The 12,362-nt window shown below is 43.1% G+C and overlaps 3 protein-coding genes across 7 annotated transcripts in view; 1 reads left to right on the forward strand and 2 right to left on the reverse strand.

Annotated features, from left to right (window-relative positions):
• Positions 1-1,472: 1,472 nt before the first annotated feature.
• mapre3a (microtubule-associated protein, RP/EB family, member 3a) lies at positions 1,473-6,373 on the forward strand. Of its 5 annotated transcripts, none has more exons than XM_061301452.1 (8): positions 1,473-1,597; positions 2,121-2,423; positions 3,506-3,633; positions 3,706-3,851; positions 3,929-4,121; positions 4,580-4,722; positions 4,809-4,961; positions 5,252-6,373. In XM_061301452.1, the coding sequence occupies exons 2-8, from the start codon at positions 2,245-2,247 to the stop codon at positions 5,318-5,320; spliced, it is 1,011 nt and encodes a 336-aa protein (XP_061157436.1). In that variant the 5' UTR covers positions 1,473-1,597; positions 2,121-2,244; the 3' UTR covers positions 5,321-6,373. The 5 variants fall into 5 exon arrangements, with proteins under 5 accessions (XP_061157436.1, XP_061157438.1, XP_061157437.1 ...); XM_061301454.1 differs by having other exon boundaries at positions 3,929-4,085; XM_061301453.1 differs by lacking the exon at positions 1,473-1,597 and adding an exon at positions 1,636-1,778.
• Positions 6,164-9,752, reverse strand: nat8 (N-acetyltransferase 8). Its single transcript, XM_061301457.1, has 3 exons — positions 9,615-9,752; positions 7,451-7,739; positions 6,164-7,296 (listed from the first exon to the last, which is right to left on the reverse strand). The coding sequence occupies exons 2-3, from the start codon at positions 7,725-7,727 to the stop codon at positions 6,899-6,901; spliced, it is 675 nt and encodes a 224-aa protein (XP_061157441.1). The 5' UTR covers positions 7,728-7,739; positions 9,615-9,752; the 3' UTR covers positions 6,164-6,898.
• A 259-nt stretch (positions 9,753-10,011) lies between these two features.
• Positions 10,012-12,362, reverse strand: part of slc39a8 (solute carrier family 39 member 8) — a 6,666-nt gene continuing 4,315 nt past the window's right edge. Inside the window, exons 6-8 of the mRNA XM_061302121.1 lie at positions 11,489-11,687; positions 11,140-11,324; positions 10,012-10,876 (exon numbers count right to left, since the gene is read on the reverse strand). Of these exons, the coding sequence (XP_061158105.1) occupies positions 10,730-10,876; positions 11,140-11,324; positions 11,489-11,687 (531 nt within the window). The 3' untranslated portion in view covers positions 10,012-10,729. The remainder of the gene's footprint in view (positions 10,877-11,139; positions 11,325-11,488; positions 11,688-12,362) is intronic.

Consider the following 12,362-nt stretch of genomic DNA (forward strand, 5'->3'; position numbering starts at 1 on the left):
ACTTTGTTCTGCAGCACTCTGTAAAGTGCATTTGTTTCATTGAAAATGTCCTCGTATGTCATGAGAAGAAAGCATGTGGATGATTTTGACAGCCACCGATCGTATCCTTCTGCCAGCATCAGCGTATCATTATCCCAGCTGTCAGGCTTTTCTTGAATGGCATTAAATAATGTGCGCAGATCATTTTGGTGCATGCTTATAGTCTGCACCAGCCTGGAGTTTGAGTTCCATCTCATAGGATCGGCTCTGGGTAAGCGGCGCTTAACAACTTCATCCAGCCAGTGAGAGCGCTTTTTAGACTTGCTAAAAAATGATGCTAGTCCCTCAGCTGTTTTAAAAAATGTGCGACACTCGGGCATGCACTTTGACGATTGCAATAGCACCGAGGTCAGCTTGTGTGCGTAACAGTGGATAAACATGGCTTCGGGCACTTTTTCTTTAATTTGAGCTTGCACACCATTAAGCTCTGAGGCCATTACAGCTGCTCCATCATAGGTCTGAGCTACAAGCTTTTCAACGCAGCCATACCTCTCCAGCACTCCCAGGACATACTCGGAAAGAGCAGGAGCGGGTTTGTCCTCACTTACGTCATCGAAGCCCAAAAACGCCTCCTTCACCTCACAGCCTGCTTCAGTTAGAGCCACATAGCGCAATATGACCGACACCTGAGCTTGGTTTGTCACATCAGTGGTCTTGTCTACCTGTACGGCAACAAATGGAGCTGCACTGATTTCCTTTTTAATGTCATTTATAATTACATCCCCAACAGCTTCAATTAAATCATTTTGTATACTGTTTGACAAGCCAGAAAATACAGTGGATTTCTCATCTTTCTCGGCAAAGGCATGCAAGAGCTCCACGTGGTTGCCACATTTTCCACGAAATGCTAGCTGCTGTTTGGCGAGGAAGCAAGTGGCATTGATGAGATCTTTTAAAACTTCTCTGTTCTCTTTCACCTTTGCGTTGTGAATGCTGATGTTCAGTCTTCGTTGCTCGTCCAAAGCTAAATCGATCCCCGACATCTCAAATGTTTTCAGCTCGATCTGGCTTTGGATGTGACTGGCGGACCGCTCATGTCTGAATAGGCTCCTCGGCAAATTTTTTAAATCGGAATATCCATTGGTAATCCAAACGCTGTCAGAGCCCGAGAAAAGCAGGCAGGGAAAGCAGAAAAGACGGTTCCTTGTTGCACATCCACACAGCCAATCTTTTCGTTTGTACCACTCCGTTTGAAAAGATCTGCTCTGAAGTCCCGTTGTCCAAATTAAACCTTTTAACTCCGGAGTTGGTCTTCCTTTAGTGATGACCTCCTGCTTCGACCACAAATCCATAGTTGAAAACAGTTTGAGTTCGGATATGTAACCCTCCATTGTAAAACGAAATGTAAAAACGAAAAAAACAAACAAATGCAAAACGAAACATGTGGACGACTGCTCCTCAGTTGTTTAGTAAATTTGAACTGGAGATCACTTATTCTACAGGGGGGCATGAAGCATCCCGGGACCGCTAGCGCCACCTGCCATAAGGCTGGAGAACTATTGTTCGTTGCCTCCGTTGGGACAACACGACGTTACAGACAGATGACCAAAAACACTAGGTATTGTATACATCAACTTAACTACGGAAATTATTAATATAGCCACAGTGTTTGAACACTTAAACAGCGACATAGAGACAGACAGCAGTTCAGTCTAACTGCATAGCCTGTCGGCATCGGCGGCCGTGTAATTACGCAATCCTCAGAGGAGAAAAGGCAGGAAGTTCTTTGCTGAGCTCTGGTATGTGCACGTTGTATGAGATTGAATTATGATGAATACAATACAATATTAATAACAATTGACCATCCAGATGCATTTAAACTTGCATTTAATATAATTCAGTAGACTGAAACGGTATTTTATTTGACTTCATTTTATTTCAAGAAACTTCAGCACTCTCGCTCGTATTTTTAAATCGTATTTTATTCGACTTCATTTTATTTCAAGCAACTTCTGCACTATCGCTCGTATATTCTAACGTTATTGTCCTGGAACATTTCTGACACACGTCATTCACTGAACATGATTGAATCACTTATCAGATGATTGTCATGAATATAATGAACGTATTTGTCTTCGGAGGTGGAACAAGGGCCCGATGAGGGGGAAAAACAACCGCAAGTCCCATCATGTGTCGACGGCATAAAGCGGCCAAAGTTCTATTTTTAATCAGCAACCCCTTGAAAGCAGCGTGGAGCGGCAGCGCATGCGCAGTCACACGCAGAGCGAGCAGACAGTAGCCGAGCCGAAACGAGCGGCGAGAAGAGCAGAGGGCGGCCGGAAAGCAACCAAGGCACTCAGGCAGGAAGGCACAGCGCACCGCGGAGGCTTTCACGGTACCACGACGACAACGGACAGAAACCGGAACGCAGTACGTAAGAGCAAGTAATTGCAACCATTCCTGCTCGCATCTTTTCTTCCTCATTTGAAATGATGATGTTTAGCGTGGAGCGATCGGCAGTGCGGAGGTATGTGCGGAGGGAGGAGGCCTTGTCGAAAGCGGCAGTCAAGCCCTTTTTGTCGAGGCTGCGAGACAAAAACATTCCCCCCCGAATTGGAATGACAAGCAGACCTCCGCCCTTTTTTGTTGTCTGGCCGGCCTTGGGCGTTTCACACCCCGGATGTTGGTGCAGTCATCCTCCGGTTAACGAGGCCCTGCCGGCGGCTGATCGACGGAGGACAAACGCCCTCCCTCAGCACCATCATCGATATCTAGAAAAAAAAAATCTCACTCACTTCATTGCGTATTTTCAGCCAGAAGGAAAAGAAATTGAAGAACTTACTTTCCGTAAATGGCGGTTTACTGTGTTATTCAACGCCATTGGCTTATTACTATGAAACGCATGAGTCGTTACAGTGATCGCAGCTTGCACCAATAACTATATTGTATACAGTGATGCTTATGTTGACGTATTTATGTGTATATATTGGGTAAGTTAAGAATATTCAAACATCTTTTGAAGGAATGGGCGATTATTGACACCGGTTATTTGTATTGACTAATTTTTAGGTATTGGGTGCTCTTGGAGGCTGCTGATACCAATCCTTCGAGAGATTGGTGGATTAGTCATTTTCAGTCAGTCACTTTTTGTCTCTAAATAATTTGACGGTCATTATTTTCTTGTCCATTTAAAAACGCATTTTGCCACTTGCTGCCGGCTGAATATGACATCACTTGTCCCGAGGGCTCAGGTAAAGTGAGCATTGAGAAGGCTGATGCTGCCAGATGTTTGATCTCACACGCACGCACACGCTTAAGTGTTTGTGTAAGACTGCAAAGGGATTATGCTCACAAACGCACCCCTGCCGCACACGTGCGGATTAGCGACAGAGCCAACGACTCCTCGCCCGTTAAGACGCTCGAGAATCACCACGGTGTTTCCACGACAACAGGATCTCATGCCTGACGAGGTGTTTCATGTGGCACGCTAATGGGAGGACTTTTCAGCAACATGCTTTGTTTTCAGGTCGGGGATGGCAGTGAATGTGTACGCCACGTCTGTCTCCATTGACAACCTGAGCCGCCATGACATGCTGGCGTGGGTCAACGATTCCTTGCAGCTCACCTACACCAAAATCGAACAGCTCTGCTCAGGTAAAACGGGAGTGGCGGAGGTACTCACAGCAGAGGCCAAAAAAAAAACGGTTCCTTTTTTTTTTTTTGCAGGGGCGGCGTACTGCCAGTTCATGGACATGTTGTTCCCGGGCTGCATCCTGCTCAAGAAGGTCAAGTTCCAAGCCAAACTGGAGCACGAATTTATACACAACTTCAAAGTTCTCCAAGCGGCTTTCAAACGGATGAGCGTCGACAAGGTCCGACTCGCTTCGTCGACACGCTTCACCTCACGTTCCACTTTTTGTTTTGAGCTCATCTTTTTGTGCTCCTGTAGATTATTCCGGTGGAAAAGCTGGTCAAGGGCAAGTTTCAGGACAACTTTGAGTTTGTGCAGTGGTTCAAGAAGTTCTTTGACGCCAACTACGACGGCAAGGAATACGACCCGATGGTGGCCAGACAGGGGCAGGATGTGGCCCCCGCCCTCAACCCAGGTGATCACTTTAGCCACAAAGCAAAGAGAACTCCAGGTAACCAGAACCACTTTTTGGGTCCATTGCTGCACGGTCTTTGCTGAGCTTTGCAAGCCGTGAATGGCCGTCCATTTTTATTTTTGCTAATCCCACTTTACGCTGAGCGGTACCGCTTCCTTAGGGCGGTCAACCGATCATCGCAAAGAATGCCAACCAGCTGAACGAACTTCATCTGATCCAAGAATGAAGACGGGAGTCAAATCTTAGACCGTCACTTTAAGCACTAACAGCACTTGAAACTTGCCTGACTTAAGTGCTTCTTTCTGGCAAATTGCCTCGTTTGACTTTTTGGTTTGCAACTTGAGCTGCTTTCTTTTTGAAATGTTTATGTCTTCGGGTCTTGTCTGTGATCCCAAATCCATCCAAACACGAAGGTGGCGTCGTATGTGCACAAATACAAAACAAGTTCAGATCAAATGCCAACCGGGCCTCAACCGTGTTCTGACTGCCACCAGGACCGCAAAGGACGTCTCCGACGGTGCCCAAAAACATGCCGACGCCGCAGAGGGTCCAACACACCACCCCGGCCTTGAGGAAGAACCCCACCCTATCTCGGAACGGCGGCAGCGACGCGGAGATCACGGAGCTCAATCAGCAGGTCGAATTCCGAGCCGGAGACCACAGTACTTGGGCATTTCCGTCTGGTCGCTACCATTTTTATTTTTGTCTACCCTTTTGGTGCAGCTGATGGAGTTGAAGTTGACAGTGGACGGCCTTGAGAAGGAGAGAGACTTTTATTTCAGTAAACTACGAGACATCGAACTCATCTGCCAGGAGCACGAAAGCGAGACCAACCCGGTGCTCAGCAGGATAATCGACATCCTTTACGCCACAGAGGTACGCCACACTAACGTGAAAAATGCTCAAATGGCCATTGTTTGGAAATTTTAACGTTTTGAGCAGCTTGTGACATCATCACACACACACACACACAACTACTAAATGGCAAGCAACGTTTTAAAACTTGTCAAATGTAAAATTGTTAAAAGGGTGATATTTGTCCATACATTATTTTGCCATCGAAACCAATCGGTGTTTAGAGCAGTCAGAATGCTCTTTTGTTTTTTTTTGGGGGGGGGGGGGTGTCATTGTTATATTTTGATCACTGTGCTCCTTGTATGTTCCAGGAGGGCTTTGCGCCTCCGGAAGATGAAGAACTTGACGAACAAGCCCACCTGAACCAGGATGAATACTGAACACCCCCCTGCCCCGCTCCGTCCCTCCCCCTTCCTTTATCTGATTGATTTTTAACTCTTTGTGCACGCGCGTCCCTACTAAACTCGGTTGCCACCTCACGGAATGGCCGTTCTCCGTCTTCGTCACAAGTTATTTTTTTCTTCGCCGTCACACAGCTATGCTGTTCGCCGACGGCGCCATGTGACTTTGTCGCTGTTCGCTCAGACGAGGGCTCTGTAAATAATGACCGCATTTTGGGTTTTTGCTCGGTGGGGACTTATTTATTTTGCCTCTGGTGTGCGGCTTCGCAGCACTTTTTCAATGACAACAAAACTCAAAAGTTAATTTTGGGTAGCAGTTTCTTATTTATTTAACTTATCATATTTTTTATCAATCTCCTGTAGCAGAAATCTACTGTAAGAGAAAACTTGAGGCCAAGATTTTTGGTTTTCGCTCGAGTTGGTTTGTAGTGTGTAGAGGGGGGGGGTATTTGAAGGATGTGATTGAGGCGTCTTGATTGATTACTCCGATTGAGCAGCCACATATCTGAGCATGAGAATGTTATACATTGACTGTGAATGAGTGATATTTTGTAAAACGTGTTTTATGTGGAGATTCTGTCTGATGTCACGCTGGCAAATGCAACACAATTTCTTTTGCAGCCGGTCATCAAAAGCACGGCCAATCAGAGGCGGCAAAAATGACTATCGAGGTGTCGACCACCCAGCACAAACGGTGACAGCAAAACAGTCGAGTCGGGTCGTTTTGGCAGTATTAAGACCGTCTACGTTTTGTCTCATTTGTTGGTCGTCCTCTTTTTTGGGGAGAGGGAAACATCGTCAACCTTCTTGAGCATTTCCGCACAAATTTTAACACCTTATTTAAAAAGGTACCTTTTTTCTGGGGGGGGGGGGGAGAATCTTGCCGAACAATACGAAACAAGTCGTCTGGCTCCCTCCTGTTTGCTATTTTTTTCAGAATCGCTTCAAAAGTGACATTCATCCGCTGCATAAACATGGATGGAACGCTCATCATTTTTGAGTTTTCAATAAAACAATCCGTTGTGAAATTAATCAGTGTGCTGTTTTTGTCACCATTCTTTTGAGGTGCAATACTGTCATCTAGTGTCCAAATAGAGATGACATACCGATGGGATAAAATGTTATGTACCAAATAAAATAAAATCAGAGACCAGTAAAAACTTTGTTCAAATACGATTAGGTTTAATTTTTTTTAAAAAAGAGGGGGGGGGGGGGTTAGAACAAAAATAATTTTTAAAAGTGAAGACAATTTGCGATTTGAGTATTTTAGCAAGGAATATCAAGTCAATGCACATAATTTGCTTTGGCAGTCCACATAAAATAACAGAGATGGGCCAGTTAGAACTCAGACACCTGGGATCTAACCAATTCATTATAAAAAATAATATATTAATTTGATAAATAGGTAAGAGGTAGGGAAGCTTGTTGCTGTGATTTTTGCAAGCTTAAATCTGACGATTTTTTTTTTTTCATTTTCCTTCTATTTATGTCTAAAATACACTCGTGAATTTCAGCACAAAATTTTACAACAAAAGTAGACCTGGAATGTGCACTTTTTCACTTTTCCGCGCCGTCTTTGCACAGGTCCAGTCTGTACTCAAGGAGCAAGAAGTTTGAGAGCTTGGCGACGACGTCGGGCTCCAAAAACTCTCGCACCTTGCGGAAGCCCATGTCCTCGTACAGCTTCTGCGCGTCCGTCTGGACCACCGATGTGATCAGGACCACGGAGGCGAAGCCTCTGTCGCGCGTGAAGTCCACCACTGTCCGGCACAGCTTTTTGGCCATGCCCATGCGGCGATGGCTGCGCCGCACCGACATGCGCTTCAGCTCCAGGCAGTCGGGGTCGCCGTTCCTGGGCAGGCAGGCTACCAAGCCCACCACGCGGCCCTCACTTTCGGCCACCCAAAAGCAGGCGTCCCTGGGGGCCATGTAGGTCTCGCCGATGGTACTGAGGTCTGTGGGACAAGTGTGTCAAGGTCATGTTATTATGATGATCTTTATTTGTGTACCCACCTTGGCCACCGGGGGCAGTATAGTCAGTCCCCACTCAGAATAAGATGCAATAAATAATATTGTAATAATATACTAGGCGGGCCTCGAGTTTGACACCTGTGCTGCAGCAATTGTCGATATAGGCGTTGAACTTATGCACCAGCATTTGGCGGGCGGCGGCCAGCAGCAGCGCGACGGCGAGAACGGGCAGCATGAAGGACTTGGAGCTAACCAGCAGGGTGCAGAAGGTGCACATCAGTAGCATCTGACTCAGCGGCTGCTTGAGGATGTGCACGAAGGACGCTGGCACGTGTTCGCTCATGCCCAGCGAGAAGATCTCTCGCACCGTAGAGGCGTCCCCATCGCGGTACTCGCGGATCTCCACGTCGGACATTGCGATGCTCAGCTGCAATAAAAGGAGGAGGCAAATGAGATGCAGCTACTCCAGAGTTATCAATTATTTAATTGAGTAATAATTCATATTTATACGAGTGTGAAATGTATTTGTTTTATTTTTGGGGCAGTAATAACGATTCATTCTTTTCTTTTCATTGTATTATTTTAATACACATTTTAATTCTTTTCATTAATATGGAAGTTTATCTGTGCCATCGGATTTTGAATTCGAATTTGTAGCACTGAATTTTTTTACATCCAATTTTTAACACTGAATTTTTTTTTGCATCTAAATCAGACTTTGAATTTTAAAAGCCATCGAATTTCTAGCACAGATTTTTTTTTTCCTAAGACATTTTTTTCAATGTCTCAAAAAATTCAGTGTCAAACAATTCAATCACTTAAAAAATTCAGTGTAAAAAAATTCGACATCTCAAAAAATTCAATGTAAAAAAATTCAGTGTAAAAAAATTCGATGTCTCCAAAAATTCAGTGTAAAAATATTCAGCGCGGACATCCGGGGTAACCAAGGGAGAAGTAATCGATCCCTGTATCAAATCGCTCCATTGGTCATGTGACGTCGAAACAGGAACGTCGTGAAGTTCAAGTTCATTACAGTATTACAGTATTAACTGTTACTGTTACCTTTGAACTTCACGACGTTCCTGTTTCGACGTCAAATGACCAATGGAGCGTAACTTGATTGGCTGAACGTTGGATAATTTGATACAGGGATCGATTACTTCTCCCTTGGTTACCCCGGATGTCCGCGCTGAATATTTTTACACTGAATTTTTGGAGACATCGAATTTTTTTACACTGAATTTTTTTAGACATTGAATTTTTTTACATTGAATTTTTTGAGATGTCGAATTTTTTTACACTGAATTTTTTAAGACATTGAATTTTTTTACACTGAATTTTTTGAGACATTGAAAAAAATGTCTTAGGAAAAAAAAAATCTGTGCTAGAAATTCGATGGCTTTTAAAATTCAAAGTCTGATTTAGATGCAAAAAAAAATTCAGTGTTAAAAATTGGATGTAAAAAAATTCAGTGCTACAAATTCGAATTCAAAATCCGATGGCACAGATAAACTTCCATACATTAACACTTTGTTGTCTTATTTCGGTCCCCAAGCAAACGTTCACTGTTCTCCATTCCTGGAGGTTAGAGACAGAGTGCAGCCACAAATCCATTTAGCAAAAATGTGGCAAGAAATTTTGTTTTTGCTTTTAAATATTAAGTTTCTCAAAACAAATGACGTAACAATGACTTGATTTGGGAAAAAAATATGCAATGGAAATGCACAAACAGCCAAGCCTAACCAGAACCTTTGCTAACAACCCAGACTAAATTTAGCTTCTCCTTGACATACAGAGATTGTCTCTCAGACAACATTAAAAAAGAAAAACGTTCAAAGCTTGTTTGGTATTAAGAGTGTACAGACGTCCTCTTTTTCCCGGACAAGTTCGTCTTTTGAGCCCTAAAAAAATGTCCGGGGGGAACTCTGTTTTAAGCATATAGTCCAATTTTACAGGCACAAACCAAAGACGCTGTTTTCTTAATTTCCACAACAGGATTGCTGACTCGTGAAAGTACAAACAACCTCAGGGCAAAGATCACGTGAAGAACAAATCCCATTGTTAGATAAACAGACACCATTTAATGTGCTGCATGATATGCCAACTTGCAATCGCCGTTTTCCACGAAACCAATTACGTTTGTGATGAAATTGCTCGCAAAACTGCTTTAGGATTAAATTAAACCTTTCCGGCAAGATCGTTAGCTAGTTAGCATAGATGCTAGGTAAACACATCAAACGTGCCCCCACATTATCGCATTGCGGAGAGGACGAGAAAACAAAGAGAAAGAAACTCGTCATACCTGTGCGTGGACAAGAAATGTGTGAAATATTCAGCAAGCAGAAACACAACTACAACCCTAAATCTGAACGCGCAATGAAAGTCGCACCCATTGCTCTCTAAGACCTTGAGGCATTCCCGGGTATAGGATAAAAATGGGAAAAACAAAACTCCGAGTTATTTCTAGAATGATACAACCGGCAGTCATATTTATTTTGTATAATAATTTTAACCACTAAATTTTTCACTTGATTCAATATTTTTGATCATTTATTTAACTGGTGTACGTTTTTTACGTTTTTGAATAATTAAATATTGCATTGTTTAACTTATTTTGAAAGGTTACATTTGCATATATTATACTATTTCGGTGTTTTTTCCATTAGTTACACATAATGAATTTATTGTATTAACACCAATTAGCTAACAAAAATATTTATTCACACAGAAACAAAGGGCAACATTTTTAGTCCATTTCAAATTTATAAAAATTAAGACAAAATTAACTAATTATGTCTCTATTTCATTTTCAGCAGCAATATGTTCATTCGTCCAGAAACAAAAGGACATCAATGTCCACAGTGAAACATTTGTTAACATTTCTACTTGAAATAAGTTAATCATTCTTCAAATTTAAAATTTCATAAAAACACTTTAAATGTCAGAATGTAGAGAAATCAGAAAGGTAAACATTTTAAAGCGCCATTACACAAATCATGACATGTATTTACAGTATTCAAAATAGACATTAGGTTTTTGCATTTATTTTTCTTTCCATCAAAGTCCGATTCTCACATTTTCGTTCAGTGTAATCGGAATAATCCTGAGCAAAGCGATATAAACCCTCTGAAACCTAAATTAGAAATCTGCGTCGTTTAAACAACGTTCCTAAAAATAAGTTTGATTTTACAACAAAGTAAAGACAAAAAAAACACTTAACACACACAAAAACTGGGGTGAAAGTTAAAAAGCATATCATCCAGCACCAACCATAATGTCTTATAAGGAGGAAAAAACAATGAATGGCTGTCTCTAAGACAAATCAGAGGAGATTTCATGAATAAAAAATAATTTCCTATTCTGTGTGAAGTTCATTTGATTTTGTTTGCACAAAACGTTTTGAAATCCTTCCGGCCGTCATCCCAGGTTGATGTCTCGGGCAAAAATGGTGATGAGCAGGATGATGGTGAAGCCACTGAGCAGCCCGGCGTTCTGGATTAGGAAGAAGACCACCTTGGAGGAGGTGTTCTTCTGTTCCCGGGCGATGGCGTCCATCTCGGGAAACTAAGCCGTAGAAAGTCTTGCGTTATTATTCGAGGCAGAAATATGCAGCCAAATACTCGGCCAAATGCTTGAGAACACTTTGGATGTATTTTTGAACCCAGATTGAGTTGTTTTGACCCAACTGTTCTTCAACTGTAGGGTCAGGGCATTACATCGGGTTCAAGTTCACAATAGTGTCGGAGGCGGAGCTAGAATTTTTGATGAAGTCAAGTGATAGCCCTTATTTTTCTTTTAGCGTCTTTGATAAGATGCACTCGTTGTACCATGTCGGCCAGCGCGATGTAGAGGAACATGCCGCCGGCGATAGCGAAGATGGGGTTGGGGGCGAAGTTGGTGCCCAGCAGGATACCAAAGACCAGGCCCACGTAGCACGCCAGCGCTGACAACAGGTTGAAGAAGATGGCCTGGGGCACGCTCATGCCCGAGTTCAGCAGGATCACAAAATCGCCTGGACAGCGGCAACCACATTATCATCATCATGTCACACGATGCATTTTTACAAGCTGCCACTAGATGTCAGTCAAAGATCAAGTGTTGAAAACTACTTCTAAATTCTGATTTTGTTGTCATGAATGGGAAACAAAAAAATGACATATTTGTTTTCATGAGTACCAAGCTCGTGGGGGAACTCCTCGCAGACGATGGCGGTGGACGTGCTGAAGCCGGCCAGCGTGGAGACGGTGAAGGAGGCGCCGATGGCCAGGCCGTCGATGAAGTTGTGCACCGCGTCGCTCAGCGTGATCATCCATGCCACCGTCTTGACCTTGGACAGACGCTGGCCGCTCAGGCAGCAGCACGCCCGGCTCGGCGCCTGAAAGTCATGCAACAGGGAAAGAGAAAAACATTTCAGTTATTTCTATTAGATTGACTCTTCTTTTTTTTTTTTTTTTAAAAAAAAGCTTATTCTGTTATTTCAATCATTTAATTTTTTTTTTTTTAATTGGCTGTGTTGTTATTATGAGGATGTGTATTGTTTTTATAGTAACTATTTTGAGAGTCTAAACGCCTATTTATGATTTTATGTTGTTAATATTTTAAAAATATACCATTCATGTATTGTGTCCGTAATCTATTCCGTATTTTTTGAACAGCAATTACTCTTCGACAAGTTGAAGTTTGGCTCTCAAGAAATTTCCAGCCCGAACTTAAGCAAACGAGTGTTTGAGGAATGTTGATGTCAAGGTGAGAACGGACACCCATCGGCAGCCTTGGCCACCTCACAATGGCAAATGTGTGCCCGCTGGCACAAGGCGTCGTTTGTGCTCTGGCCGGACAATTCTGCCTTTGACCAGGAGGGGGAAGGATCTCCTTCGTCATTCCGCTTTGTTTGCTTCGCTCTTGTTTGCTGGCTGGTTAAACGTTAACCTCAACTGCATCACAAATCTTGCTCTTTTTTTGATGAGGTGACTTGAACGCAGTCCAACGTGTGGTCGGCGGCGAGCGCGTCCGTGATAACGACGCCGATGAACACATCCAGTAAATAATG

This window comes from Syngnathus typhle, linkage group LG16, assembly GCF_033458585.1.
Source record: "Syngnathus typhle isolate RoL2023-S1 ecotype Sweden linkage group LG16, RoL_Styp_1.0, whole genome shotgun sequence".
In the NCBI taxonomy this organism is placed as follows: Eukaryota; Metazoa; Chordata; class Actinopteri; order Syngnathiformes; family Syngnathidae; genus Syngnathus; species Syngnathus typhle.

Excerpts from the sequence above, each read along its gene's own strand:
- mapre3a (XM_061301452.1), top strand. The coding sequence starts at position 2,245 with ATGCGCAGTCACACGCAGAGCGAGCAGACAGTAGCCGAGCCGAAACGA. Across the intron at positions 3,634-3,705 it reads AATCGAACAGCTCTGCTCAG|GGGCGGCGTACTGCCAGTTC; the intron begins GTAAAACGGGAG and ends TTTTTTTTGCAG. Across the intron at positions 4,122-4,579 it reads CAAAGCAAAGAGAACTCCAG|GACCGCAAAGGACGTCTCCG; the intron begins GTAACCAGAACC and ends GACTGCCACCAG.
- nat8 (XM_061301457.1), bottom strand. The coding sequence starts at position 7,727 with ATGTCCGACGTGGAGATCCGCGAGTACCGCGATGGGGACGCCTCTACG. Across the intron at positions 7,297-7,450 it reads CGACAATTGCTGCAGCACAG|ACCTCAGTACCATCGGCGAG; the intron begins GTGTCAAACTCG and ends CTTGTCCCACAG.